The 26,783-nt window shown below is 36.5% G+C and overlaps 1 protein-coding gene across 3 annotated transcripts in view; it reads left to right on the top strand.

Moving 5' to 3' along the window:
• The window catches only part of CCDC91 (coiled-coil domain containing 91), a 317,390-nt gene that overhangs the window by 185,865 nt on the left and 104,742 nt on the right, over window positions 1-26,783 (top strand). For all 3 annotated transcript variants that reach the window (XM_023752314.1, XM_006086761.3, XM_023752315.1), the window contains 2 exons: window positions 5,995-6,072; window positions 24,439-24,546. In XM_023752314.1, the coding sequence (XP_023608082.1) occupies window positions 5,995-6,072; window positions 24,439-24,546 (186 nt within the window). The remainder of the gene's footprint in view (window positions 1-5,994; window positions 6,073-24,438; window positions 24,547-26,783) is intronic.

The following is a 26,783-nucleotide window of genomic DNA, read 5'->3' as shown; positions in this document are numbered from 1 at the left end:
TCTACTGTTGATACTTTCAATGGTGTTTTTTATTGCAGCTATGTCGCTCTTCATTTCTTCTTGGGACTTACTTAAGTTGTTGATTTTTTCATCTGTTTCTTCTAGCTTCTTGCATAAGTAGTTGAGTTTTTCATCTGTTTCTTCTTGCTTCTTGAACATCCGGTGCATGTACTCTAGGAACCTTATTCTGAATTCTTTTTCCGTCATGTTGCATATCTCTGTCTCACTTAGCTGCTTTTCTGGCGAGTCCTCCTTTTCTTTCCTTTGGGGGTTTCTTTGTCTACCCATGTTTGATCTCACTGACATAACTAGTTGTTGAGTCGTTCAGTGGCTGGACCCTGGGTGGCAGTGGCTGCTCCCTGGGTGGCAGTGGCTCCTCGGGCTGTGGTTGCTCCTTGGGCAGTTGTGGTAGCAGCGGCTCCTCTGTTGATAGCAGGGCCTCTGGTGGGTGCTGTTCACAGCTGTGGTGGCTCTTCTGGCTGGTGGAGGGAGGCTTCACACACAGCAACTGTTCCCCAGGCAGAGCGTGTGGTGATCAGGAGGCCGCTGTTGCTTGAATCTTTCCGTGGAGGGGTGCAGGTCTCCTCTGGGCTCTTAGAGTCGCGTTGCTTGCGAGTCGTTGCCTCCGGGTTAGTAGCCGATCTCTGGATGCTGGTAACAGCTACCTAAGATGGCGCGGTTTTGCCGCTGTGCTGGCGCCCAGGGGGAGGTTTCAGCCTCAATCTCTAACCATCCGCATTTTTTAGGAGTTCTCTGTCTTTCCTGGCTGCAGACTGTCTCTCAGCTGAACCTCCCCAGCTTGATCGGGCTGATTGTTACCCGTTTCAGCTGCTCGCCCCTATCTGCTCCGGGACAAAGCACCAACACGTCTGTATCTGTTAGGAAATGTCCAGAAGGAGTTTGGTTATCTTGTTTTTGGTTGAGAAGATTCAGTAAAGCTGATGCTTTTGGAGTCTATGTGCTGATGAAATCCATGCCGTGTTTTAAGGCAGCCATTAATGGAATAGGGCCAGAGATCAAAATTAATTCTTTGAAAGATCATGGAAATATTAAACTGAAGGGGCAGACTTATAGGTTTCTGTTTTAGTATTTACTATGGCAAAAATGCTTTATTTCCATATGCAATATTACTTTATACCTTTAGACTGATTTTTACATGCTATGTCATTTTTTTTCTCTCATTTTATATTTGCTTAAATATTTGACTTAGTCTGTGAAAGTGGCTTGAAGATTTTGAGGATTCTGTCATGTATTGTTATTTTTGTTACCAATTGTACAGAGAGACTGAGAAATCACATAGAACTAAGAGGTAGAGTAAACATTTATTCAGTGGGAAAGACTTCTTGTTTCATAATTGTCATGACAGTGAAAGGTACTGGTTTTATAAACCAGCTGGGCTTGTTGCAGCTGTCAAATGTGATGGAGAGGTGGTGTTTTGTTGTTTTGACAAAGTAGGTACATATAGGATAATCTAATCTTTGTGCTTTTTTGACATTTACAATTAGGCCACTTTGGTGCATTTGATTCTTTAGATCTTGGTGGGGGGATTTTATACCATTTCACAGTTAGAACCTTTCAGTGCATTGGTTAGATGTTATCCTGCTATCTTTATTTTGATTTCTTGCCCTGCAGATTGCCTTTTGGAATATCTGGAGGTGTTTGTGCTGCCTTATCCAATATAGTTGATTAGTTATTGTGAAAGGGATATAATCTTGTGACTTCAGAGAGAGTGGTGAAGCCTGTATTGGAAAACCTTTCTCAATCAGACAATAGTAACTAATTATGTTCTAATTATGTTCAGTTTAAGTATAGATATGCCTTAGCCAAAGAATTTAGAAAGTGAGAAGTAACTGCTTTCTAATAGGTGGAATATAATGGTTGATTAGTGTTTGGCGTTCCCTCCCTCCCTCTTTCATTTCTTCTCTCTTTTATATTTTAAGTACTGTAGTAATTAATTCCAAATACCTAAATTAAATGTTGGCTTTTAACCATTTATGTAGCATTATGTAGCATAGTAATGTACCATTACTATATATGGATTAATTTATTAGGAGTAATTAGTGTGGGTTCTATTGTTAGCAATGACCAACAATAATATAATGTAAACTGAGAAATATTTATAAGTTTGTGTCATAAATGGGCTTTAAAATATTTTTGTGTATCATTATTGATTTAAATATCTGAATTGAGTTTTATCATCAAAATACTAATGATGCCTACTTTAAAAATTTTGCTAATTTCTTTTTTTTTCTGTGAAGGATCTATATTTTTAATCATATGGTTCTTATTTACATATGTATTTAACAAATATTTTTGATGTCAATTATGTTAGGCATATTAGGGTATTAGACCTGGGTGTGTTTAGTAAGTTTGGCAAGGAATTGGTATTGGAGAGGGGGTGGTGGATAATTGGTTGGAATGTGCTTCTGATAATCTTTAAGAAGCACCTTATTTTTATCAGACCAAACTTTCTGGTTGACAGTAATGACTTGATAAATGATTATTTCAAGTTTTATCAAGAGTGACCAATTTGTATCTTAATTTCATCAGAAGATATGGCATGACATGTGATTCTATCTCTTAATGAATTTTACATAGAAAATGGATCTGTTGATGAGGAGTTGGGAGTATACTCAAATAGTTCAGTCTTTGACTGGATATTTCTTAATAAACATTGAGCTATCAGGATATGTGATTCTGGCTTCAGCTGGGGCTATTGAACTCAGTGACCTTGAACAATCTTCTTGACTTCCCTAGGCATCAATTTCTTCATTTATAAAATAAATATGTTGGAATAGCTTATCTTTAAAGTCTCTTCTTGTTTAAAAAGTATGTCGTTTTATTTAAGGTGAGAACATTTTCTGAATCTTCCCTTTCTAATGATAGTTTTGGGTTTGGCATTTTGAAAGAAAGCTATCATTGTGGTCAAATTTTGTTTTGACTACTTTGAAGATAGGTTGAAATGTTTGGTTCTATATTCTTGAAATAAAAATTTCAGGCTGTGGATAATTATTTGGTTATTCCTGTGAGGTTTTTTTTTTTTTTTTTTTGGTGGTGGGGGGAGTAACTGGGCAGTCTGGTGTGTTACAATGTAGTTATATGAGGACTGCCAGTAATTTTGAAGTAAGCAAAGGGGAATTAATTATTCTAGTTTTAGCATACTATATCATAGAATAGCATTAGAAACATTGGAAGGGTTTTTTAAAAATGTTTTAATCTCACTCCCTCTATTTACACATTAAAAAAGTATAAAATATTTGTTAATTTATATGGATTAATATAAATTACATTGAGTACATTGACCATAATCTCACTTATTGACTCAACAAATGTGTATGTGAACTAGCCTCCTTTTTGAAGACTAGGTTTTAAATACAATTCTAACATTTTTATTATGATGTTAAATAACTGTCTCTTTGATAAAGAATGAAACACCTTTCTCACTTCCCAAATATTTTTGGCCTTACAATTTTTTTATGCAGTTCTTTTTTATTGAGCTGACATTATATATAAGGCACCATTTGAGGTACATATATTTAAGGAAGTAAAATTTCATCTTCCCAAATTGAACTTAATGTCAGAAATTGAAATCTCTCTAGTGTCTGTCTTTTCCTCACTTTTTAAAGTAGCATAGTGTTAGAGATTACCATCATTGTTTTTCCCAATATAACAAGGGAAGATAGGTAATGGACAATTGATAGGTGCTATGAATAAAAATAAACCATGGCCCTGGCTGGTGTTGCTAGGTGTTTAGAGCATTGGCCTGTACACTGTAGGATCATGGATTTGATTCCAGGTCAAGGGCAGGTACCTGAGTTGCAGGTTCAATCCCTGGCCCAGTCAGTGTGCATGTAGGAGGCAACCACTCAATGTGTCTCATATCGGTGTATCTCTCTCTCTCTTTCTCTCTCTCTTGTCTATCTCCCCCTCCCTCCCTCTCTAAAAATCAATGGAAAAATACCCTCAGGTGAGGATTAACAATAAAAATAAAGCATGATTAGTAGATAATGATGAGTGTGTGCTATTTTATGTTGGGTGGGTCAGGGAACTTCTCTCTATTATGATTTTTGAGCAGTATTTAAAGGAAATGAGTGTGATATCTGGGGCAAAGTGTATATCAAACATAGCAAATAACAAGTTCAATAACATTAGAGCAGGAATGTACTTATAATGATTTGAGGAAAAACAATGACAACAGATGGAGGGACTTAGAAGGAGAGTGGTATAGCTTTGGCCTGTAGGAAAGATTATAGAGTTTATTTGCAGTAATATATGGAAGCTAGTTGGGAATTTTGATCAGATGTATATGTTTTATTATTGATATTCATTGAGCACACACATTGTGCCAGGTACTATTTTAGTTGCTGTGGATATAGCAGTGAACAATTCCTGCCCTCATAGAGATTACATCTTACATATTTTATGATTACCTTGAAGTTTTTAAAGGATTGTTTTGGTGGTTGTTTTTGAGGCAAGGATGTTATTACAGTCCTATTGAGAAATTACTGTGGTGTGGACAAGAAGTAGCAGTGGAGATATTGACAAGTGCTCACATTCTGGATCATGAGATGGGAATGATAGGAGGTTTAAGTAAGTAAAAGAAATGAATCAATTTTGTAAAGGGTTTAGAACAGTACCTGGCACACTTGTAATATTTAAGCGTTTATTAAAGAAATAAAAATGAATATCAAGTTAATAGGATTTTCTGAAGCATTGCAAGTGGATTGTGAGGGAAAATGAGAGAAACTGAAAATGATTTCATGATTTTTTTGGTGTGAGCAACTGGAAGTTTGATAGAGGAAAATAAAAAGTTTGACATTGGACATATTAACTTTGACATTCCTTTCACACATCCATATGAAGGCCTTACTAGGCAGATATTTAAATCTGGGAATCAGCCATGGCAGGGTTGTAGATATAAAATAAGAAGTTGTACAAAGATAATATTCAAGGTAATAGAATTAATATTAGGATTAATTAGAGGTTGGACAAGTTAGGAAGAAGTCTTTTCTCCAGGGAACTTCTATATTGTGAAGTTGGGGCAATGAAAAGAAGCCAATAGAACAGACTGAGGAGTAGATAGGAGGAGAACCAAGTAAAGAAAGTCTTTTAAGGAAGGAAGGGGTTGATGTGGCATGATGATGGCAGCAACTGAGGCTGCATTATTTTGGGAATATTCTCAGAATTTCATATAAAATTAGACCAAGATAGTTAAAGAAATAATCCATAAACATCTTCAACAAAAATATAGTTTACAGTTTATATGAATTATAGAACACAAGCTGATAGAACTGAATTATTGATAGCAACAGTACTATAGAAAGAAAGAAAAAGCATGGCAAAAAGGAAACAAAAAATATCAAATAATGGAGGAAGGATTTGAGAGGAAGGAATAATTATAAAAAAAAACAAGGAAAACTGATCCAGTATGTAGATAAATGTAGTCCCTGAAAAAGAAAATCGAAGATTTGTAGTATCAAAAGTAAAATTCAATAAACTTTCAATAAATGGCTAGGACCCTTATAATTTAGAAGTGCATGTGAGTACCTGGGAAAATAGACCCAGACAGTCAATTATGAGACATATTCTATTGGCTTTAAAAAAATCTCAGAAATCTAGAAATTCAATGACTTTGCTTTTTCATTTGCCCAGGACAGCCAGTAATATTTATGTTCATTATCCCAGTGTAATTAATCCCTTTTACTCTCAAAGGTGACATAATGAGGAACATAAATTATATAATCAACTTAAATATAAGGTAGAGAAAATTAGATCCATGTCAGACTTTTAAAAACATTCCAAAAAATAATATAATTAAGATACTCAAGGAAAGAAAACCTGAATGCTTTTAAACAAAACTTTAAAAAAAAAAGCTTTTCACCTACAACATTGTGTTTTCACAAACCACTCAATTATTCATGGATGCAAAAGTCAATGGTTTTATTATTTGTAAACAAAAGAACATATCATGGTTTACTTTTTTTTTTTTTTCAGGAAAAACATAAACAGGAATTGGAAGACATGAGGAAAGCTGGTCATGAAGCCCTCAGCATTATTGTGGATGAATATAAGGTAGAGGATTGAGAGTCTATTTTCTTTATTCTTTTCTTTTCCAAATTATTTTTTTTTTGTTAATCCTCACTGGAGGATATTTTTCTATTGATTTTTAGAGAGAGTGGAAGGGAGAGGAGGGTAGGAGGGTGGAGGGGAAAAAAGGAGGAGAGAGAGAGAGAGACACATACACAGACACAGACAATCAGACCCACAACACTTGGGTTCATGGGCCTGCACTCTAACCATCAAGAAACACTGGCCAGAACTCTTTATTCTTTTAAACTTTGACAAATTTTAGTAAAAAAAAAAAATTATAACAGACAAATTCTACACAAATTATAGAATTCTAGTGTAGTCTTATTTTGTATAGAATTATTTTCAAGTGATCAATGAATTGTCCATTGAAAGCATACTTGGTAATACCAGATGTTGCTCTGCATTTGAGAAGTTACAGAATATTTGAGAATATAGGATTGGCAGAGGGAGGTTCAAAAACAATACTATAGAATTAAATACTGGAATACATTATGGTTCCACTTCTTATAGAAAAAGAAGGTATAATATAAACCTGAAAAATATTGTTACATATTTTTCTTTTCTTAAATAAATAAATAGATTTCAATATATTTAAGTAATGACAGAAATTATGATAAATGTCAACATTAGTGATATACACAGTATAATTCTTTTGCTTTTATGTCTGTATAAGCTTAATCATTTGAAGCAAATAATGTTTAATGACAAAAATATTTTTTCCCCTAAAGTAAAAGAGGAATACATTCTTGTTGAAATTACATTTAAATAATTCTCCCAGAGATAATCACTATTAGTTGTTTGATGTGCATACTTCTAGAGGGGCGATTTCTCTCCCCCCTTCTCTTTCTCTCTCTCTCTCTCTCTCAGTATCTATATATATAAAGAGCCAGGGTCCATAACATCCAAAATGACCTAAGGCTCGACCAAACACCAGAAGTCAGGCCCAGCACTGACTGCCGTGCTGCGGGCGCCTCAGTGACCCAGCACTGACTGCCAAGGGGGCTGCAATCAGGCCCAGACAGAGGCTGGGAGAGAAAAGCAGGGTCTGATTGCAGCCCCCATAGCAGGCAGTGCTGGGTAGGCGTGGCAGAAGTCAGTCCTGCAGTCATTGCTGGGTCGCCATGGCAACCCAGCACTGACTGCTGTGCTGCGGGCTCCACCACTGAGGCGACCTGGCACTGACTGCCAAGGGGGTTGCGATCAGGCCTGGCCAGGGTGCCGTGTCACATATAGAAATTTTTTGATATTTGCAACCATAGTAAAACAAAGACTTATATTTTTGATATTTATTTTATATATTTAAATGCCATTTAACAAAGAAAAATCAACCAAAAAAATGAGTTCGTGTGTCACCTCTGACATGTGTGTCATAGATTCGCCATCACTGATCTATCTATATATAAAAAGCTAAGTGACCGTTAGACCGGCCTGTAGGTATGATGTGCACTGACCACCAAGGGGCAGACACTCAATGCAGGAGCTGCCGAGCTTCAGTGACTTGGCAGCGGTGGTTCTCAGGTGACGCACCCCAGAATCAGAGAGGAGGGAGCGTGATTCCACCTTTGGCCATTGGTTATGTTGTTGCTGGAGCACTGTCGACCTCAAATCTGGTTTATTGCACAGTTGGGTTTGCGTTCCACACCCTGTACAACAGCAACATTGCAGAGTACCCTCTCGCACTCCAGGACCCCTTGGGGGATGTTGGAGAGCCAGTTTTGGCCCCATCCCCGCAGGCCAGGCCGAGGGACCCCACCTGCCGGAGGTGAGGCCGGCCAGGTAGGGACCGCGGTAGATTGGCTCCAGAGCATGTCCGGCCTGTCTTGCACAGTCCCACCCTGCTGGCCACCTTCTAATTAATTTCCTTTCAATGTGCACAAATCCGTGCACCAGGGCACTAATTATATTATAATACTCTAAGGAGGAATAACATCTAATATGTTAATTGTCACATAAAATTGTATAATCCCGGTGATCTAAAAACACACTGATCATCAACTTCATAGTAGTATGGAGAAAAAAAATAATGTAATTCAAATAAGAAAAATAGGTAATGTTTTTCTGGTAGATTATATGTCTATAATTTAAGTGTGGATTTGTGTCCCATTATAAAATAAGAAAAATAGTTGTTTTTTTTCAATTCTAAATTCAAGCATGAGAAGTTCATGTGGAAATTATTTTATTATACTTCTCTCTTTTTAAGACAGCAACTTTTCTTAACATCTCGAAGTTTTATTTTGTTAAAATATATAAGCATTTTTATGAATGATTCATTAATTAGGTAACTCAAAAACAAACCAAAATACACCTTCTATGAGAACAGCAGGAGTGTGCATATTCTCTTTGCATGTCATTCCTTAGTTCAAGAATTGGCATTGTTTTTATGCCAGGGACTATTGTAGATAAAACACTGAACAAAGTAGACAAGTCCTTGGTCCAATGGGATATATATTCCATATACACACAGGCTTGATCCCCAGTGTAGGGCGTGCAGTACACAGCCGATCAATGATTCTTTCATCATTGATGTTTCTATCTCTCTCTCCCTCTCCCTTCTTCTCTGAAATCAATAAAAATATATATATTTTTAAAATCTGCAACCTACTCCATATTTGAACAACTTTAAATGCCAATATTTTTGTACTATCATTATTTATTATCTTTTTCTACATTTAATAATGATATACAATAACTTATAAATCCTTATTCTGTGAAGGACTTCTGTTAGTAGAGATGATTGATTATTTTGAAGTCAGACAGACCTGGATCAAGTACTTGTTAACAGTGTGACCTTGGGCAGTTTCTTATATATGAATTTCAGTTTCCTTATATGTAAATTAGAGGATAAACTATATAACCTACTTATAGGAGTGTTGTGAGGATCCATGTAATAATGAATATTGCATGGTTAATAATAATGCCATTAATAAGTATTAGCTATAGTAGTTTTTTATACTTAACATACCAATTTTCTAGCATCGCAATTTCAATGCCTTGTCAATATATTATAGCTGATTTATAATTAGTTTACTACATTCATACAATGTGAATTCTTGTTTCGATATTTGGAAATATTCACTTAAGTGAAAGAGATTGTGGCCCCCACCCCTGAACTCCCCTTAAAAAGCCAGTATTCTTTTGTTCTTTTAGAAAATAGCTTGCTCCACATTGATGAAAAGGACATGTGAAATTCTGTTAAAGTACAGACGAAAACAAAGCTAAAACTAACCTAATGTGCTATGTATGCCAACTTTTCCATAATGTTTACTTAATTTTGTTTATTTATTTTTTCTCTTTTATGTCATGATTTAAAAAATCTTTTATCCTGATAATTAACAACAGTAAAGTAAATGTAGATCTTGGAAAGCTTTCCATAGGAGCATGCCACATCTAAGATTGTTTATTACAAGTAACATAAGAATTCTCCTTTACTTGTTTAATTGGGCGTTTTTTCTTGCAAGTGTCATTGTCCAGTATATACACTGGATCAGACTTCACTGTTCTTTATGCCTGTAGTTTTCACTATTAAAAATTACTATCCATGATGTGAGTATTTTTTTAAAGATTGTAACTAGTTGTATTAGTGTGATACTTGTTTGTCTAATATTCCGTCAACAGTTGTCATAGATAAGCATATTTTAACCCCTTGCTTCTCACTCACCTTTTGCAGTATATAAGAAATTACTTGTGTTGTTTTTAAAGATGCATATGATAAGGCAGGTATCTTCTTTGAAAATTCTAAATCAGTTGATGTAGGAGTGATCTAGCTGGTTGTATTTTCTTTAAAATTCTAGAAGTCATTCTGTTACTCCTAAAGGGTTGTTAACCATTACTGTAATTTCCTTCCATATTTATTTGTCTATGAATATATTCTGCCTATATTGCCTTGTCATATTTTCCCAGTTGTATCACCTAATATCAAATATGTCAAAGTTGTGTGTGTGTGCATGTGACTGGATGCATGCACACGCGCACATGTAAGTTTCTCATTGAAATCACTGGGAAATTTTTCCAGACAAGAAAAATGAGAGATACTCTAACAGAACTTAATTGACTGAGACATTTATCCAGCATTAAGATTTTTAAAAAATATATTTGTATTGATTTCAGGGAGAGGGAAAGAGAGATAAAAACATCAATGATGAGAGAGCTGCCTCCTGCATTCCCCACACTGGGGATTGAGCCCACAATCCAGGCATATGCCCTGACCAGGAATCGAACCATGACTTCCCAGTTCATAAGTCGAGGCTCAACCACTGAGCAATGCTGGCCGGGCTGCATTATGATTTTTAAAAAAATCTTTATTGTTGAAAATATTACAGATGTCCCCTTTTTTTCCCCATTGACCCCTTCTAGCCCACACCCTCCCCGCAGCCCCAGACCTTCAGCACACTATTGTCTGTGTCCATAGGTTATGCATATATGCATAAAAGTTCTTTGGTTAATCTCTTCCCACCTACCCAATCACTCTCCACCTAAGATTTTTAAGTATAACTTACTCCTTTCTTTAATATGGGATTAGTGATCCCAGTAATAAAAAAATTAATTATAATGGTGGATTGGTATAATGGCACAGAGGGATGATTAAAGAAAGTCATACATGGAAAAAAATACAAGCATATTTGCTAAAATAGGTGTAATATATTGCTTCTTGTTTTTCTTTTTAGAATTATGTCTATACACATCTGTTAGATTAATTCATAGTTTGGCAAAAGTAGGTTTACAGTTGTAAGTACATGCAATACTCAGTTTATTCTTGTATTATTATTTATTTACTAGAGGCCCGTTGCACGAAGAGATTCGTGCAATAGGCCTTCCTTCCCCTGGCTGCTGGCACCGGTTTCCTCTGGCCCCCGGGACCCAGGCCTTTGGTCCAGCCGCAGGGAGGCTTGGCTTCTCCCCACCAGCTACAGCAGTCTTCACTCTGGCCAGAGCCTTCAGTCTTCGCTCCGCGCCTCCGTATGCAAATTAACCACCATCTTTGTTGGGTTAATTTGCATAGTCGCTCTGATTGGTTGGTGGGCATAGCAGAATGACACCAATTTGCATGTTTCTCTTTTATTAGTGTAGATTATCTTACTAGAGGCCCAGTGCATGGATTTGTGCACTAGTGGGGTCCCTCGGCGTAGCCTGCGGGGATCAGGCCAAAACCGGCAGTCCAACACTGCCTGATGCTCCTGCCTGCCACTCCTATTCATCCCGGCCCCGCTGTACCTGCCACCACCACCACTTGGCAGGCTTGCTACCACTCCGCTGCAGTCTCTGGGCTGCGGCAGCCAGTGTGAGCCCTGTGTCTGGTGCCTGTCGGTCAGCTGAGCAGCGCTCCTGCTGTGGGAATGTACTGACCACCAGGGGGCAGCTCCTGTGTTGAGCGCTTGTCCCCTGGTGGTCAGTGTGCATTATAGCGACCAGTTGACTGGTTGTTCGGTCACTTAGGCTTTTATATATATAGATTACAACTTCAAAACTACTTTTTCCCACCCCTGCATATTGTATGTGTTTGAGGTAAAGCCATTTTAGATGCTGACACTTCCTTAAAATGACTTTTTTTTTTAATCCTCATAATTTTGGGGTAGAATTTTCCAAAGGAAGTATTAGTTGACACTTTGTTAAAGTTCATAGCTGAAACTTTTGCTAATGTGCTGTAACAGTGTGTTGAAACTACTCAAGAAATTAAGTTCAACATGTTGTTTTTATTTTCTTACTTTGAGCCTACTTAATTAAAAAATATAATTTGACACAAATAAGGATTGAACATATTTTTTGGTTAACATTTTTTTTGTTCTACTATATACAGACTCTTTTTTCAAGGCAATGACAACAAACTCCTCCCTCTTCCTTCCTTCCTTCTGTCCTTCCTTCCTTTTTTTTTTGTACTGTGGTGTTTGCTTAAGGTAAATCAGTTAGATAATGAAAGAGCTTTCCCTTTTGAAACTTTTTCTATATAAAGTTTTTAATTTCATCCTGAAGTTACACTTGCAAGATATTTTCTTTGTTCTGGCTCAACTTGTTTAGTTTTAAAATTGAATTAGACTCTTTTTAAATTAAATTTATTGGGGTGCATTGGTTAATAAGTAGGTTGGCTTCAAGCATATATTTCTATGATGATGCTCTGTATATTGCATTGTGTGCCCACCACCCAAAGTCAGATTGCCTTCCATTAACATATATTAGGCTCCCTTTACTATCCCCCACCCCTCTGTCCTCTGATAACCAATATACTGTTGTGTATGAACTTCAGTTTTATATCCCACATATGAGTGAAACTATATGGTTCTTAGCTTTTTCGGATTGACTTATTTCACTTAGCATAATATTCTCAAGGTCCATCCATGTTGTCGCTAATGTCATTATTTCATTTCTTATTGCTGTGTATTATTCCATTATATATACAGGGTTGTCCTCAAAACATGTATAAACACTTTTATTTTTATTTTTTTTAAATATATTTTATTGATTTTTTTACAGAGAGGAATAGAGAGGGATAGAGAGTTAGAAACATCGATGAGAGAGAAACATCAATCAGCTGCCTCCTGCACACCCCCTACTGGGGATGTGCCCTCAACCAAGATACATGCCCTTGACCGGAATCGAACCCAGGACCCCTCAGTCCACAGGCCAATGCTCCATCCACTGAGCCAAACCGTCTAGGGCTGTATAAACACTTCTCAATTGGTGTTTCTTTCTTTTCAGCCAGACTAAGCTTTGAATAAAGGACATTCATTCTAAAATGCTACTGAAAGTTTGAAAACACAGTTGAAGTACAAAATCTGCCTTTGTAATTATTCAGAGTGTCCCAAAAATGTATACATATTTTTTAAGTATACTTTTTTATTGATTTCAGAAAGGGAGAGAGAGAGACCTTAATGATGAGAGAGAATCATTGATTGGCTGCCTCCTGCTCGCCCCATATTGGGGATCGAGCCCTCAACCTGGCATGTGTGTATACACATTTAAACAGCTGATAACTCACTTAATTTTCACTCTTTTTCAAGTTTAACTGATTTGAAATAATGGGTGAAGCCAGAATAAGCCTTAAACAAGAAAATTTATCAACTAGACTTTTTTATGGGGATACATAAAAGATAAAGTTTACAGTACAAAACTGGCAACAGTTGACATATTGAGGGCACACAAATAAAAAATGAAATGATTCTTGATGTTTGCCATTTCATTGCTTTCTGTTATCAGCAGTGCCTGGATCAGAACGGTCATCAGTTTGAAAACAGGCATTGACAAAAAAAATTACTAATTTCTGTAGATTCTTTTAAGTTTTGAAAAAAAACTGTTAAACAATGACTTTATAATCATTTAAAGTGTTATTGTATTTTTTAGGGGTCACCCTATATGTTCCACATTTTCTTTATCCAGTCCTCTATCTCAGAACACTTTGTTTCCATGCCTTGGCCACTGTGAATAATGCTGCAATGAACATTAGGGTGCATATATTTTTGAGAATAAATGTTTTCAAAATTTTCAGGTAGATACCAGAAGAGAGGTTGCTGGGTCATAGGGTAGCTCAATTTTTAATTTTATGAGGAACTGCCATACTGTTTTTCATAGTAGTTTTACCAGTTTACATTCCCATCAGCAGTCAATGAGGGTTCCTTTTTCTCCACCTCCTCTCCAACAGTTGTTATTACTTGTCTTGTTAATTATAACCATCTAACAAGTATGAGGTAGTATCTCATAGTTTTGATTTACATTTCCCTAATAGTAAAATTGAGCATCCTATATAATAAAAGCCTAATATACAAACAGACCAAACGGTGGAATGACCGGTCACTATGACGTGCACTGACCATCAGGGGGCAGATGCTCAATGCAGGAGCTGCCCCTGGTGGTCAGTGTGCTCCCACAGGCCGAGCACTGCTCAGCCAGAAGCTGGGCTCAAGGCTGGCGAGCACCATGGGAAATGGGCCTAAGCCAGCAGCCGGACATCCCCCGAGGGGTCCCAGATGGCGAGAGGGCGCAGGCCTGGTTGAGGGATCCCTCTACCAGTGCACGAATCTCGTGCATCGGCCTCTAGTCTTTTCATATAACTGGTGTCCATTTACATCTCCTTTGGTGAAGTGTCTGTTCAGGTCCTCTGCTTATTTTTTAATTGGGTTGTTTGTTTGGTGTTGAGTTGTATGAGTTCTTTATATATTTTGGATATTAACCCCTACTCAGATCTGTTGTTTGCAAATATCCTCTCCCATTTGGTTGGTTGCCTTTTTGTTTTGTTGGCATTTTCTTTTGCTGTGCAGAAGCTTTTTAGTTTGATATAGTCTCATTCATTTATTTTTGCTTTTACTTCCCTTGCCTTTGGGGATCAAATGCATAAAACCTTTTCTAAGATCAAGCTCCATAAGTTTTTGTTGTTTAAACTTAAGAGATTTATACATTTTTCAAATCATAGCAGATAGGAGAAGTATTGAAACATAATTGAATTTTGACAGTTGACAGATTAGCAAAAATGGTGATTAGTTAGAAAAATAGCCTGAAAAGGCAAAAGAAGAAAATGCAATTTGGTTTATTTATATGCAAACACCAAATAATTTATAACTATAATGATTTAAGGTGTATACCCTCTTCTCAAGCTCTTAGAGCTTTCTTTTCTTACCCTTTGTGTACATGATTTTGGCCAAGTGGAGTATATTTACAAACATCATCTATTCATACAGATATTTACACTTCTCAAGATTTCTATGCTAAATTTTTATGCTAAACATAGACATACACACCGATTTCTCTCATATTTTTTGCTTCTGAAGCTGGAATGAATTGATGATCTTTAACTCTGTGTATGGAAACCTAGATGCCAGACGCCAAGGAGTGCTAGTTACATGAATAGTGCTTATAAATACTTGACTGTTTTAATGATAAAGTAAAGGATAGCAGATTTTTTCTAAAGTCTTAGAACATTTTATAATGATAATTTTTAATATAAATATTTTATCTTTTTCTGTTAAGTATCAGAATATTGAATCTGATAAATTAGTGTTTTTAGGCATGTAAATTTTCTTCTACTTATCATGAAAAATGATGTGAAATTGCTATATAAACTTAAGTTGTTCTGAAATTATCTTGATTAAGTTATTGATATGTTCATTTCCCATGTTACCCAACCTTGATTTTATTGAGTGTGATGGTCCTCTGTGCATTTTCTGTAAAGGTTAAGTATGCCTTAAATAGCTTTGGTAAGGATTACTTTGAATTTTAGCAGTGCACCTTATGTTAAATGCCAGCTTGGAGTATCACATGCCTGTTCTATTCCATTTTTCAAAAGCAGCCACTTGCTAGTGTTTTATTTGAACTCTTGAGTTGTTTGTACTATTATATAAGGGAGAACATATTGCATTTAGGAGACCAATTTTTCCCAGGGTGTAGAGTTACTTGTATTGTATGAAGTTCTACTCCAAGGAGGGGGAAACAACTTTGTTTTCTCTTCTCTAGATATTTCCTCTTGATTAGAGATTGCTAACTTTTTTTGTGCAAAGGGGGGAAGAAGTAAAAATTAAGATATTTGAAACTTGTCATATATCTTTTAGTTTGAATTTCAGTATTTTGTTCATCCAAAAGTATGAAATAAATTTATAGTTTTAGTTATTTGATTGAAAAAGGATTCTCATAAATTCCAGCTTTTATCGTATGATCAGATTTTTCCTGGACAAATAAAGATACTTACTGTTGCCAATAGAGTTTGGCCTAACTGCATGCTAGATACTAGTGATTGGTTTGGAAATAACGACTTGGCTTGTCCATTCTTGTCCCTCCCACCAAACTTAACCTCAGCAGAGGACTGAGAAAGGTTTGGTAGTTGAGAATAGTTCTTGTATGCTCTGAGTTTCCTGGGCTTAGCCAGAATTTTGCATGCAAGGCTATTCTTGTGGTTTTTCTAGCTGGGCCAAAACCAAAAGGCTTTGGAAACCTTGCAAGAAAACTTGTTCTAATATAGATTTAAGACTTGCCTTTATATTGTGACTGGATCATCAACCTGATAGTTAAAGGAGTGAAGGGCAAGTCTTTATTCTGTATTGAGGATATAAATTTCAAATTTCTGTTTCAGAACAGACCTTGAAAAATATTTCATTGATAAAGAAATATTAAGTGATTAGGGTTTATTTAGTTAGTAGTTCCTTAAGACGTGTTATTTTTTGCTTATCTTGTGAAATGCTCTTTAAATGTTATGGGTTCTTTTTTGTGATTAATTTTGATCAAACTTGGAAATTTTATCAGTAGCAGCTCTGTCCCACTTAGAAATTATTATTAATTATAGATTTCTTATTATCATACAAATTCAGGCCATTCTAACATAAATATATTTATTCATAATATTGTCTCTCCATGTTGACCAGAATGAGGTTTGACCTGTTCTGTTGGGGTTGAAAGTTTTTTCAGATCTTCTTTTTATCTAAACTTATTCAACAGGTTTTTACCTCTAATAATAATGCTGGAAGAGTGATTACTAGCAGCTGTAAAGAATGTCATTTCTATAACTATTGTAGTTAATGTAATAGATCAATTATGTGGATCTCAATCTTAATGAATTGAATTGTCATCAGGGTCTATCCGGATTCAGGCATTTTTAGTTTTAGATATTGCCTGAAATAATCTTATGTGTTTCATAATTAGACTTTAGGGGAAAAAAAACTTTCGTGTGTGTTACAGATATATTTTTATTCATTTTTAAAAATATTTTTTATTGATTTTAGAGAGGAAAGGAGAGCGGGAGAGAGAGATAGAAACATCAATGATGAGAGAGAATCATTGAATGGCTGCCTCCTGCACACCCCCTACTGGGGATCGAGCCCGCAACCCAGGCATGTGCCCTTGACCGGAATCGAACCCGGGACCCTTCAGTCCACAGGCCGATGCTTTATCCACCGAGCCAAACCAGCTAGGGCATTTTTATTCATTTTTTATTGGCCACCAATTTTCCATTTAGTGAAAGGATACATACCATAGTTCTTAAGGCAGAAAAGATATGTATGCAAAAACTACTTTTAAGTTTTTAAATTTTTTTGCCTATTTGAAATGATATAAAAGTGGAATGGTTAACTTTATTATTTTCTCTCAACTATAAAACACAGACTCTGAAAAAGGAAAATAGAGATGTAAGAACCAGCAACATTTGGGAGGATAGCATTTTCTAATTAGTGTATAACCCAGTATCAAAATAGAAGGCTGGTTTTGATTTTATCCTTAAGATCTAGTTATTCAGCTTTGGGGAATCTTGATATATGAGAATATATATTTTATACCAAGGAAAAATTATGAGAGAATAGAATGATTTTCCATAATATTTTCAGAATACCTTAATTTTGACAGGGTAATGTATATTCAGTACATAATTCAAAAGACATGCAAGTATGAATTGCAAAAAATAAATTTTGCTCCCATTGCTGTCTGGGTATGAGTCCCCAGGCTGTATCTTTTCCAGAGGTGAGATAAGTTACTTAAAATGATCATGTGTCCAATTTTCAGTGCATTGATTGTCAAATTGCTTTATAGCAATGAGAAAAGAATTCTATCTATAATCCAGATACAATGTGATTTAGTCCATGTAATCAAAAGCAAAAGTTCAAAGGTTATCTTGTTTTGATGTTTAGCAGGATAACCACATGGCTAAATGTTCTTGGTAATTATTCCACTGTAACAACCTAATGTGGGCTACTATTCAGCCAGAAGCACCACTTTGTGCCGTCTTATACTAGTCAAATACTTCCATACCAGCTAGTATCATGGTGTTGTCCCTCCCCCAGGGGCTTCTGCCTTACCCCACACAACCAAGCTGGAGCCAGCACTGCAGGGACCTCTGGCACCTGCTCCAATCCAGGTGATGGCACTTCTAATTGGTGCCCAACCCAGTGGATTTTATGATTAATATTTATCTGGAAAAGAAACCAGTTGACGTATCTTACATTATCATCTAAGTTCACAATGTTATTCTCTTTATCATTTAAAAAAAATTAAAGTTTAAACTTTCTCAATTGTCTTCTAAAAAATTGATTTAAATTAAACTAAATTTTCTCAATGTTAATTGCTTTTCAGTATGAAAAAATTTTTCCTTCTAATCTTTTTGATCCCTATTTGACTAATGGATCTTGATTAATTTGGAGGAAAATTCTTCACTTTAATGGTCTTAAATCTAGTAATTTAAAAGATGTTAATCCTAACTTAGATGAGTTTCATTTGTCATGAAAAAGTGAGGAATTTAGCTAAAAAATCAACATGAGTTTCATTTTAAAATAACTTATAATTTCACAGAAGTCCTTTATTCCTTCATCATTGGCAGTGAAGAAACTGTTTTATTCTCATTGACTAGATAAGGAATGTGAGACATAGAGAAGCAATGCCTTGATCAAACACGTATAAACAGAGGAGGAGTTTTAAGTAAGAGCCAGGTCCCTCAAAGCGTGATTCAGGGCTCTATTCAATAAATTATACTGCCTCCTTGGAATGTTAATGCATGTGTATGCAGGCCAAATATTTCTGACATCCTGATGGGCTTCTCTTTTTCCATGGTCTCTGATATTTCTGAAAATGAGATGCAAGCATCTTTAATGTTTAAAAACCAGGTGTTTCATTTAACCCTATGAAAGTGTAAAGATTGTTTTAGAGCCCTCTCTCTCTCTCTCTCTCTCTCTCTCTCTCTCTTTCTCTCTCTCAATGAAACTGCCACTCTTACTCAAGTCACAAGGAACAATATTGTGGCATCTGAGGGAGAGGCATATCCATATGGCAGCTTTTCAGAAGTTTGAAGTATCTGGAAGGCAGACATGCAGAGGCTTTGTGCTGTACTTAATTTTAGAAACTTCTTAATTTTAATGTGTTGTCCATGGCACAAAAGAAATTTTCACTGGGAGACTTTTGTGGTGTTTGAGGTAACAACTCTTATGTTACTAGAATCCCTTAACAACAAGGCCAACGGGAATGATTCCCTCAGTTCTGAGGATTTTCTTTGGCTTTCAGAGCCTCCAAAACACTTTATAGCATGGCTAGACTATATTGGATTTCCATGTTTAGATCTACACCCATAATTTAACATTTTTCTTTTTTGACTTGTATAGTACCTCTGCACTGTAACTCAAATACATAGAACAACCTGAGGGTCACTGCAAATCCTGATGCTTGAGATCTGTAACAGGGTCGTTTTTCAGCAGCCTCAACATGACCTTGTTACTTTTTCTTTTTTAAATTAAGGAAAAAGGAAGGGAGAAATCTTTTTTTAATTCATTTTTCCATAATTTTTGGTCATAATTTCTTTGTTGTTTTCTAAAAAGAAATATGGCCAAATCCATTACTATCCCTCCTCAGATATCTGAAATTTGGTCTAGAGAAACATGTACCTTCATTCTCCCCAAGGGTTGAATTTACAGGGTCTGAATGTTGCCTAACTTTTGCCAGCCTGGGTAACAGGTGGCCAGGAACTTGAACTTGACTTTGGAAACAGTTTTAAGTAAATGAAAGCCTTAAGTCCGGATTGAAATCTTTCCCCTCTAGAGCAGCGATTTTTAACCTTTTTCATCTCATGGCACATATAAACTAATTACTGTAATTCTGTGTCACACACACAAAAATATATTTTTTACCAATCATTAGGTGTAATTTTGATATATTCACACCAGACAGCTGTTGTCATATTGGCTGTTGTCATTTTTTTATTTGCCAATATAAGGGAAAACAGGCCAGTCAGTACCCCTGACTAAGTACTCAAGTATGGGTGGTGGTTTTTAAAAAATTTTTTTATTGTTGACACTATTACAGATGTCCTCCATTTCCCCCTTTTCCCTCCTCCACTTACCCCCCCCGCCCCCGACCTTCACCACATTCTTATCTGTGTCCATGGGCTGTGCATATATGCACATACATTCTTGGCTAATCTCTTCCAGTCCTCCCTCCCTCCTCCCCTCTGAGGTCTGTTTGTTCCAAGTATCCATGCCTCTGGTCCTGTTTTGGCCATCAATTTATTTTGTTCATTAGACTCCACATATAAGGGAGATCATATGGTATTTGTCTTTCTCTCATTGTCTTATTTTGCTTAATATAATAATTTCCGGGTCCAGCCTGGCCAGTGTGGTTCAGTGGTTGAGCCTCGGCCCATGCACTAAGAGGTCGCTGGTTCGATTCCCAGTCAGGGCACATGCCTGGGTTGTGGACTCAATCCCCAGTAGGGGGTTTGTAAGAGGCAGCTAATTGATGATGTTTCTCTCTCATTGACATTTCTATCTCCCCCTCTGTCTTCCTCTCACTCTAAAATCAATAATAACATATTAAAAAATAATAATACTAATCTCCAGTTCCATCTATGCTGTCGCAAAGGGTAAGAGTTCCTTCTTTTTTACAGCTACATAGTACTCCATTGTGTGAGGTATCACCTCACACCTGCCAGAATGACTACCATTAGTAAATAAAAAATCAAGTATGGGTGAGGCTGTGGAGAAAAGGGAACCTTAGTACACTGCTGGTGGGAATGCAGACCGGTAGAGCCACTGGAAACTAGTATGGACTTTCTGCAAAAAAATTAAAATTGGACTGCCCTTTGACCTAGTATCCCACTTCTGGAAATATATCCTAAGAATCCTGAAACACCAATTAGAAAGAATTTATGCATCCCCTATGTTCATAGGGAAATGCCTTGTGACCCAGTGATCCCATTTCTGGGAATATATCCTAAGAATCCCAAAACATCAGTCAGAAAGAATATATGCACCCATATGTTTATAACAGTGTTATTTATAATGGCCAAGATCTGTAAATAGCCCAGGTGCCCATCAGTAGACAAGCAGATAAAAGAGATGTAGTATAACATGTTTTAACAATTCTTGTGGCACATCATTTGAAAATAACTGCCTTAGAGAATTATACTTTCTAGTCCTTTTACACTATACTTATATTTATCTTTAAATTAAATTAATTGGGGTGACATCCTATATAATAAAGAGCTAATATGCTAATTAGACCGAACAGCCGAACTACTGTCTGGATGACCTTCTGCATGAAACCCAGGCTGCGAGGGCTGGCCAAGGCAGCTTAGTTCACTAAGCTTCAAATTATAACTGCCAAGTTCAGTTACCAAATTTGCATGAATTTCATGCATCGAGCCTCTAGTTGGGTAATAAAATTATATAGGTTTTAGGTGTACAATTCTATAATACATCATCTACATATTGCATTATCTACTCACCACCCAAAGTCTCGTCTCCTTCCATCACCATATATCTGACCCCCTTTACCCTCTTCATCCTAACCACCATACTGTTATCTGTGTCAGTGAGTTTAATTTGTTCATTTGTTACTTTCTCTTTTATATCCCACATATGAATAAAATAATATGGTCTTGTCCTTTTCCACTTGACTGACTTCGCTTAGCATGATACTCTCAAGATCAAGAAAAAAACTATTTGTTGGGACAACGAGGTATAGTTTGGGTTGCAGTAGTCTGCTGTGGCTCTACTTCTCTACTCATTTAAATTTCATCATGTATTGGTTTTGGGTGGTGTTTGACCTAATATCTGTTTTCTGTGAATCTAATAATTGTAGAATTTATGTCATATTTTCCCTTCCAAGGAGTTTGTAGTCCTTCACACACTCTATTTACTCAAAATTTATCCTGTAGAGTAGAAAGAATGGGCATTTCTAGTCTAAAATAACAACATAAAATGTTGAAATCCTTGGTAGAGATTAAATACACTCAGCAACAAATTTGGTAACTGAACTTGGCAGTTATAATTTGAAGCTTAGTGAACTTTTCAATGAATATTGGTACCATTCATACTGTGATTTTTAAAAAATACTAATCTTAATACAGGAATCATTAATTGCTAAATAGCTATTGTGTGTGTCTACTACTACTACGTGCAAGGAACTCTATAAGAAATTGTGTGTAATAAATAAAATGAGTAATATATAGTTCCTATACTAAAGGAACCTACAATCTTGTTCACACCTTTAAAATTATTGTTAAAGAAATATGCTAAATAGCTTTCCTCAGTTTCCTCAGTAAATTAAATTCCCTGGGATGATACAGAAAAATCTCTGAAAGAACTCTGGCTGAAACCTAAATATGTTGAAAATTAAGAAGACATTCCTTGCATTTGGTAGCATTTTCTTTCATTATACAATGTTTGAATACATCTTTGTTTTACTTGGTTTTACACATTGTGAGTTTCAGTGCTTTATGTATGTTTAAAATTTGTTTAAATTATCATATAAAGGAAAAATTATTTTATATATCTTTGTATATTCTTGTATAAGCCCATGGGAAGGCTTCCTTGTATCTTTGGTATCTGTAGAGAAATGACAGACAAAAAGTAAGTAAATTGCAGGGAAATGTTAAGATTAATGTTTATTTTATATTTACAATATATGAGAAATTTAAAGGTGATTATTATGGTGTTTTACATTGGAAAATAAATATCCAATTATATAATGACTAGGGGCCCAGTGCATGAATTTGTTCACCTTGAAAGGAACTGTGGGCCGCAAGGCTGCGGTGGGCATAGGGGTGGGTCTTGGCCCATCTTCCGCGTCCCTGCCTAGCCCTCCTGCCACAGCTCCTGGGCCCCTCTGTGCTGGCAGTCCTACTCCCACTGCCGCTGCTCCCATGCACTGACAGCACCAGCCCCACTCGTACCCGCTGATGGTGCGGAGCGATTGGGGCTGGTGCCAGCAGTGGGTGCGAGCGGGGCTGGCTCCATCAGTGGGTGTGAGTGGCAGTTGCTGCCCTGATAGCCCCTCAGGGCCGAATGGGTTTGGCAGCCACTGCTCACACCTGCTGCCAAGCAATTGGGACTGTTGCTGGGTGCCGGCAGCGGGTGTGAGTGGCGGCTCCAGCACCGGCTGCGGGTGCAAGCAGGACCGGAGCTGGCAGCAGGTGTGAGCGCTGGGCAGAAACACATTGATTGGTTGTCTCATACAAGCACCATGACCAGGGCCAGAGATCTAGCTTGAAATCAAGGTATGTGCCCTTGACCGGAATGAATCCCCCAGGACCCTTCATTCCTCAGGCTGATGCTCTATCCAACTGTGCCAAACTGGCTAGGGCAGCAGTTCTTTGTATTTTGATTAAACCTCAGTCAGAGCTCTATTTCCTTTACTAAATTTACTACTAATTCTGAAGCTTCAGAGTGGTGACTATTGAATTATAGGAGTGGTAGCATCATCAGACAGTCTAACGTTTGCAAGTGAAAGTTAATTATCTGAAAATTTGAGGCTTATCCAGAGGTTCAAAAAGTATTTTATCTTAATGTTATTTAAATGCATGCATATTTATTTAGCTTCTTAATGCATATTGTTTTCAACCACGTAAATCTTATTTTCATAACAGATATTATTTAAGAGATTTGGCTTTTTTTTTTTTTTTTTGGCAACTGTGCCAAACGTCTGTTTTCTATAAGTCATGTGTCTGTTTCAACTTACTATTTTGATTATGAGTAGTTTATTATCCAGATAGACCTTCAAAAATAGAATATTTGCTTAAGAGTTCTTACATATATGGTTGAATGCATATTTTAGAATGATTTGGGGTTTATAAATAGCATGTAAGATAATATTGGGAACATGTTTAATATAACATATAATGCTTTAAAAAAAAGGAAGGGAAAATATGATAATATTCTAAGCATCTCTAATAAGGAAGTGAGTGGGTGGAACGCCTTCAAATGCTGATTTTGCTTCCCTTACAACAGCAGGTCTTTGATTGAGGTTCCAGCATTTACACTACCCACTTAATTTTGTCCAGTCTCCCAGGTTTTATTACTTTTTACGAAAACTGCCCTGACATTCCGACTGACTTCCACACGTTGACTTATACCTTTTCACATTAAGGATGTGAACTTCCTGGGGGGCTGTTCTTTTATGTTTGAAATTGCTCAGACTTTCCATCTGCTTTTACTTGACTTGTGGTCTTGAAGATCATGCTTGGCCCATGGGATAGTACAGTGTGCCGAGAGGATGTAGAGTTTTGTCAGCCAGTGAAATATGTCTGGGGTTTCTTTTTTTTTCTTCTTTTTTTTCAGCAGCTTTCATACGCTCCTCATCCTGTGTGGTCTTCACTAAACTGAATTTATATTTAACAGAACTACTCACTCTCTTTATCATCTTCTATGACTTGGCCTTTTTAAGGAGAGGTGTGTGGAAGGAACATCTGGCCAAAAAAACTGTAGTCTTGGTAATAGGAAAACTTAAACCCAAAAGCTTAAAGTAGTGTTATATATGATTGTGCTTCAATACTCACAAATGTGAATTTTCTAATGCAGAAGTGGATCATATTTCAGATATGTGCAACTGTCAAAAAATTTCTCATGCCAACAGTAGAGTCCAAGTTTTGTCTGTGATCCAAATTACTTTTTTGTTTATTTTTAGGCACTGCTACAGTCTTCAGTTAAGCAACAAGTAGAAGCTATTGAAAAACAGTACATTTCTGCAATTGAGAAACAAGCACACAAGTGTGAGGAGTTGTTGAATACTCAGGTAATAAAATTGCACATCCATTACATATTTATACGTTTCTTCTGCCTCTCCTCTCCTGAGAACTTTATAACTATTCAGTTTTGAACCATTTACTTTCCTTGGTGTATTTTGGAGCAAAAGAATATGTTTATGTAAACTCAGTGTTAAAGTTAGGGGATTTTATGATGGACTAAAAATAGGGCTAAAGGACTAAAATATATGCGGCTTCCTCAAATTAATAATTCTTATGTTACTTTCTGGGTCAGAATATTATTTATCAAATAAGAGAAGCAAATAGCTGATTATAAATGTGTTAGGGAATGTGTAATTATTTTTAGTGGTATAAGATTTATAAATAATATGTGCATTTTTAAAAGTATTTATGCTTGAGTTATCTTGTGTTGCATAAAGACATTGGTTTCTATTTGAATTTTTCCATTGACTTTTTTTCTTCCTTGATTTAATGTCTTAGAAGGCATTAAAGACTCTATTAGCTAATTTATATTAATCAGTCAAGCATTAATGGATGTGTCATAATATAAATAATAATGCAAGAAATTCTCAACAATACTTTTGAATAACAAAACTTGGTAGATGAAAATAAAATAAACTTTATTTAAAGGACCTATTTTGTATCATGGGAAGAAAATATACTAAGAATTAGGAAAACAGAATTAGGTAGTAAATTTAAATGGAGATTTATAAATATGCCACTGCATCCCCAAAGGTAGAGGTCAATTCTGTTAAATATTATTCAATGTCATTTTAATAAATGATTTAGAAAAGGAAATACACAGGGAATTTTATAAATTTGATCTAATAGTTGTACTCTTTTGGGTGGTTAAATGCTAGGTTGTCTCAGGAATGAAGTTTCTATGACTTAATAATTTAACAGAAAAATCCGAGAAAAATTAAGGTCATAGAACTGCTGTCTGCCTGCCTGATCACCCCTAACTACTCGCCTACCTGCCTGATCATCCCTAACCACTCTGCCTGCCTACCTAATTGCCCCTAACCACTCACCTTCCTGCCTGATCACTCCTAACCTTCTCTGCCTGCCTCATCACCCCTAACCACTTGCTTGCCTGTTTCATTGCCCCTAACCACTTGCCTGCCTGCTTGAATGCCCCAACCACCTCTGCCTGCCTGCCTCATAGCCCCTAACCACTGACTCAGGGGCAGGGTCGTTCTGGTCTCTGGTTGTTCTGGTTGTTCCGCTGTTTCAGTCACTGGGGTTTTATTATATAGGATAGTCACAGCTTTATTGGTTCTTTGATTGGAGACACCTTAATCGATTAATCTTTAGCAGTGAGTATGACTAACATAAACTTTGCTTTAATACTTGCTGCAAGGCTGAACTTCGTTGGTCTTTGTTCCTCAAAGGCCTTCTCAGTTGTTTGTTTTATAGATTGAGGTTGGGAAGATGGCTGTGCCTCCAGGTCCCCAATTTTCTGAACTTTTTCTAGTACCTGTAATTCATTTCTTGTGAATCATCTTTTGTTGTTGTTTTGTTAATCCTTGCCTGAGGGTATTTTTCCCATTGATATTTAAAGAGAGAGGAAGGGGCAGAGAGAAGGGGAGAGGGAGAGGGGGAGGGAGAGGGAGGGAGAGAGAGAGAGAGAGAGAGAGAGAGAGAGAGAGAGAGAGAGAGAGAGAATATCCATGTGTGAGACACACATTGATTGGTTGCCTCTCTCGGGGCGGGGATTGAACCTGAAACCCAGGTACATACCAGTGAGTGGGAATCAAAGCCGTGACCCTTTGGTCAGAGGGCAGCGTCCCACCTAGCTCCAGCTTTATTCTCTTGTCTATCTTTTATAATCCTTCACCACCCGCCCCCCCAGGTTCACCCCCATGGCTGTGCTGGTGCAGCACATCAGTGTTTTGGTAATTTTTTTCATACTATTATAGGGATAATAGGTAAAAGGGTAGGTATCAAAATCCAAATTTTACAAGAATTAATGATAAATATTACTCTTTTTGTTTTACTTAACTTTATATGTAATTGTTATAAAACAATAACAACACTAATTTTATTACTTGTATAAGAATTGTGTTCTTATTCTAATCCATTCTTAATATACCATCTGGATAACTTATGTCTCATTTTCATAAAATAGGCAGAAAAAGTGTGCCTTGAGACTATTTATCTGAGAGGAAAAACACATTTTACTACCTGCTAATTATTGCCCCAAAGGTATATAGTGATATGTTGGCAGGTTGTGGCTAGCCATAAAATTATTTTTCTCTCTTACCAC

Source organism: Myotis lucifugus, unplaced genomic scaffold (assembly GCF_000147115.1).
Source record: "Myotis lucifugus unplaced genomic scaffold, Myoluc2.0 scaffold_30, whole genome shotgun sequence".
NCBI classification, from domain to species: domain Eukaryota; kingdom Metazoa; phylum Chordata; class Mammalia; order Chiroptera; family Vespertilionidae; genus Myotis; species Myotis lucifugus.
This window is presented reverse-complemented; position numbering and strand designations above follow the sequence as displayed.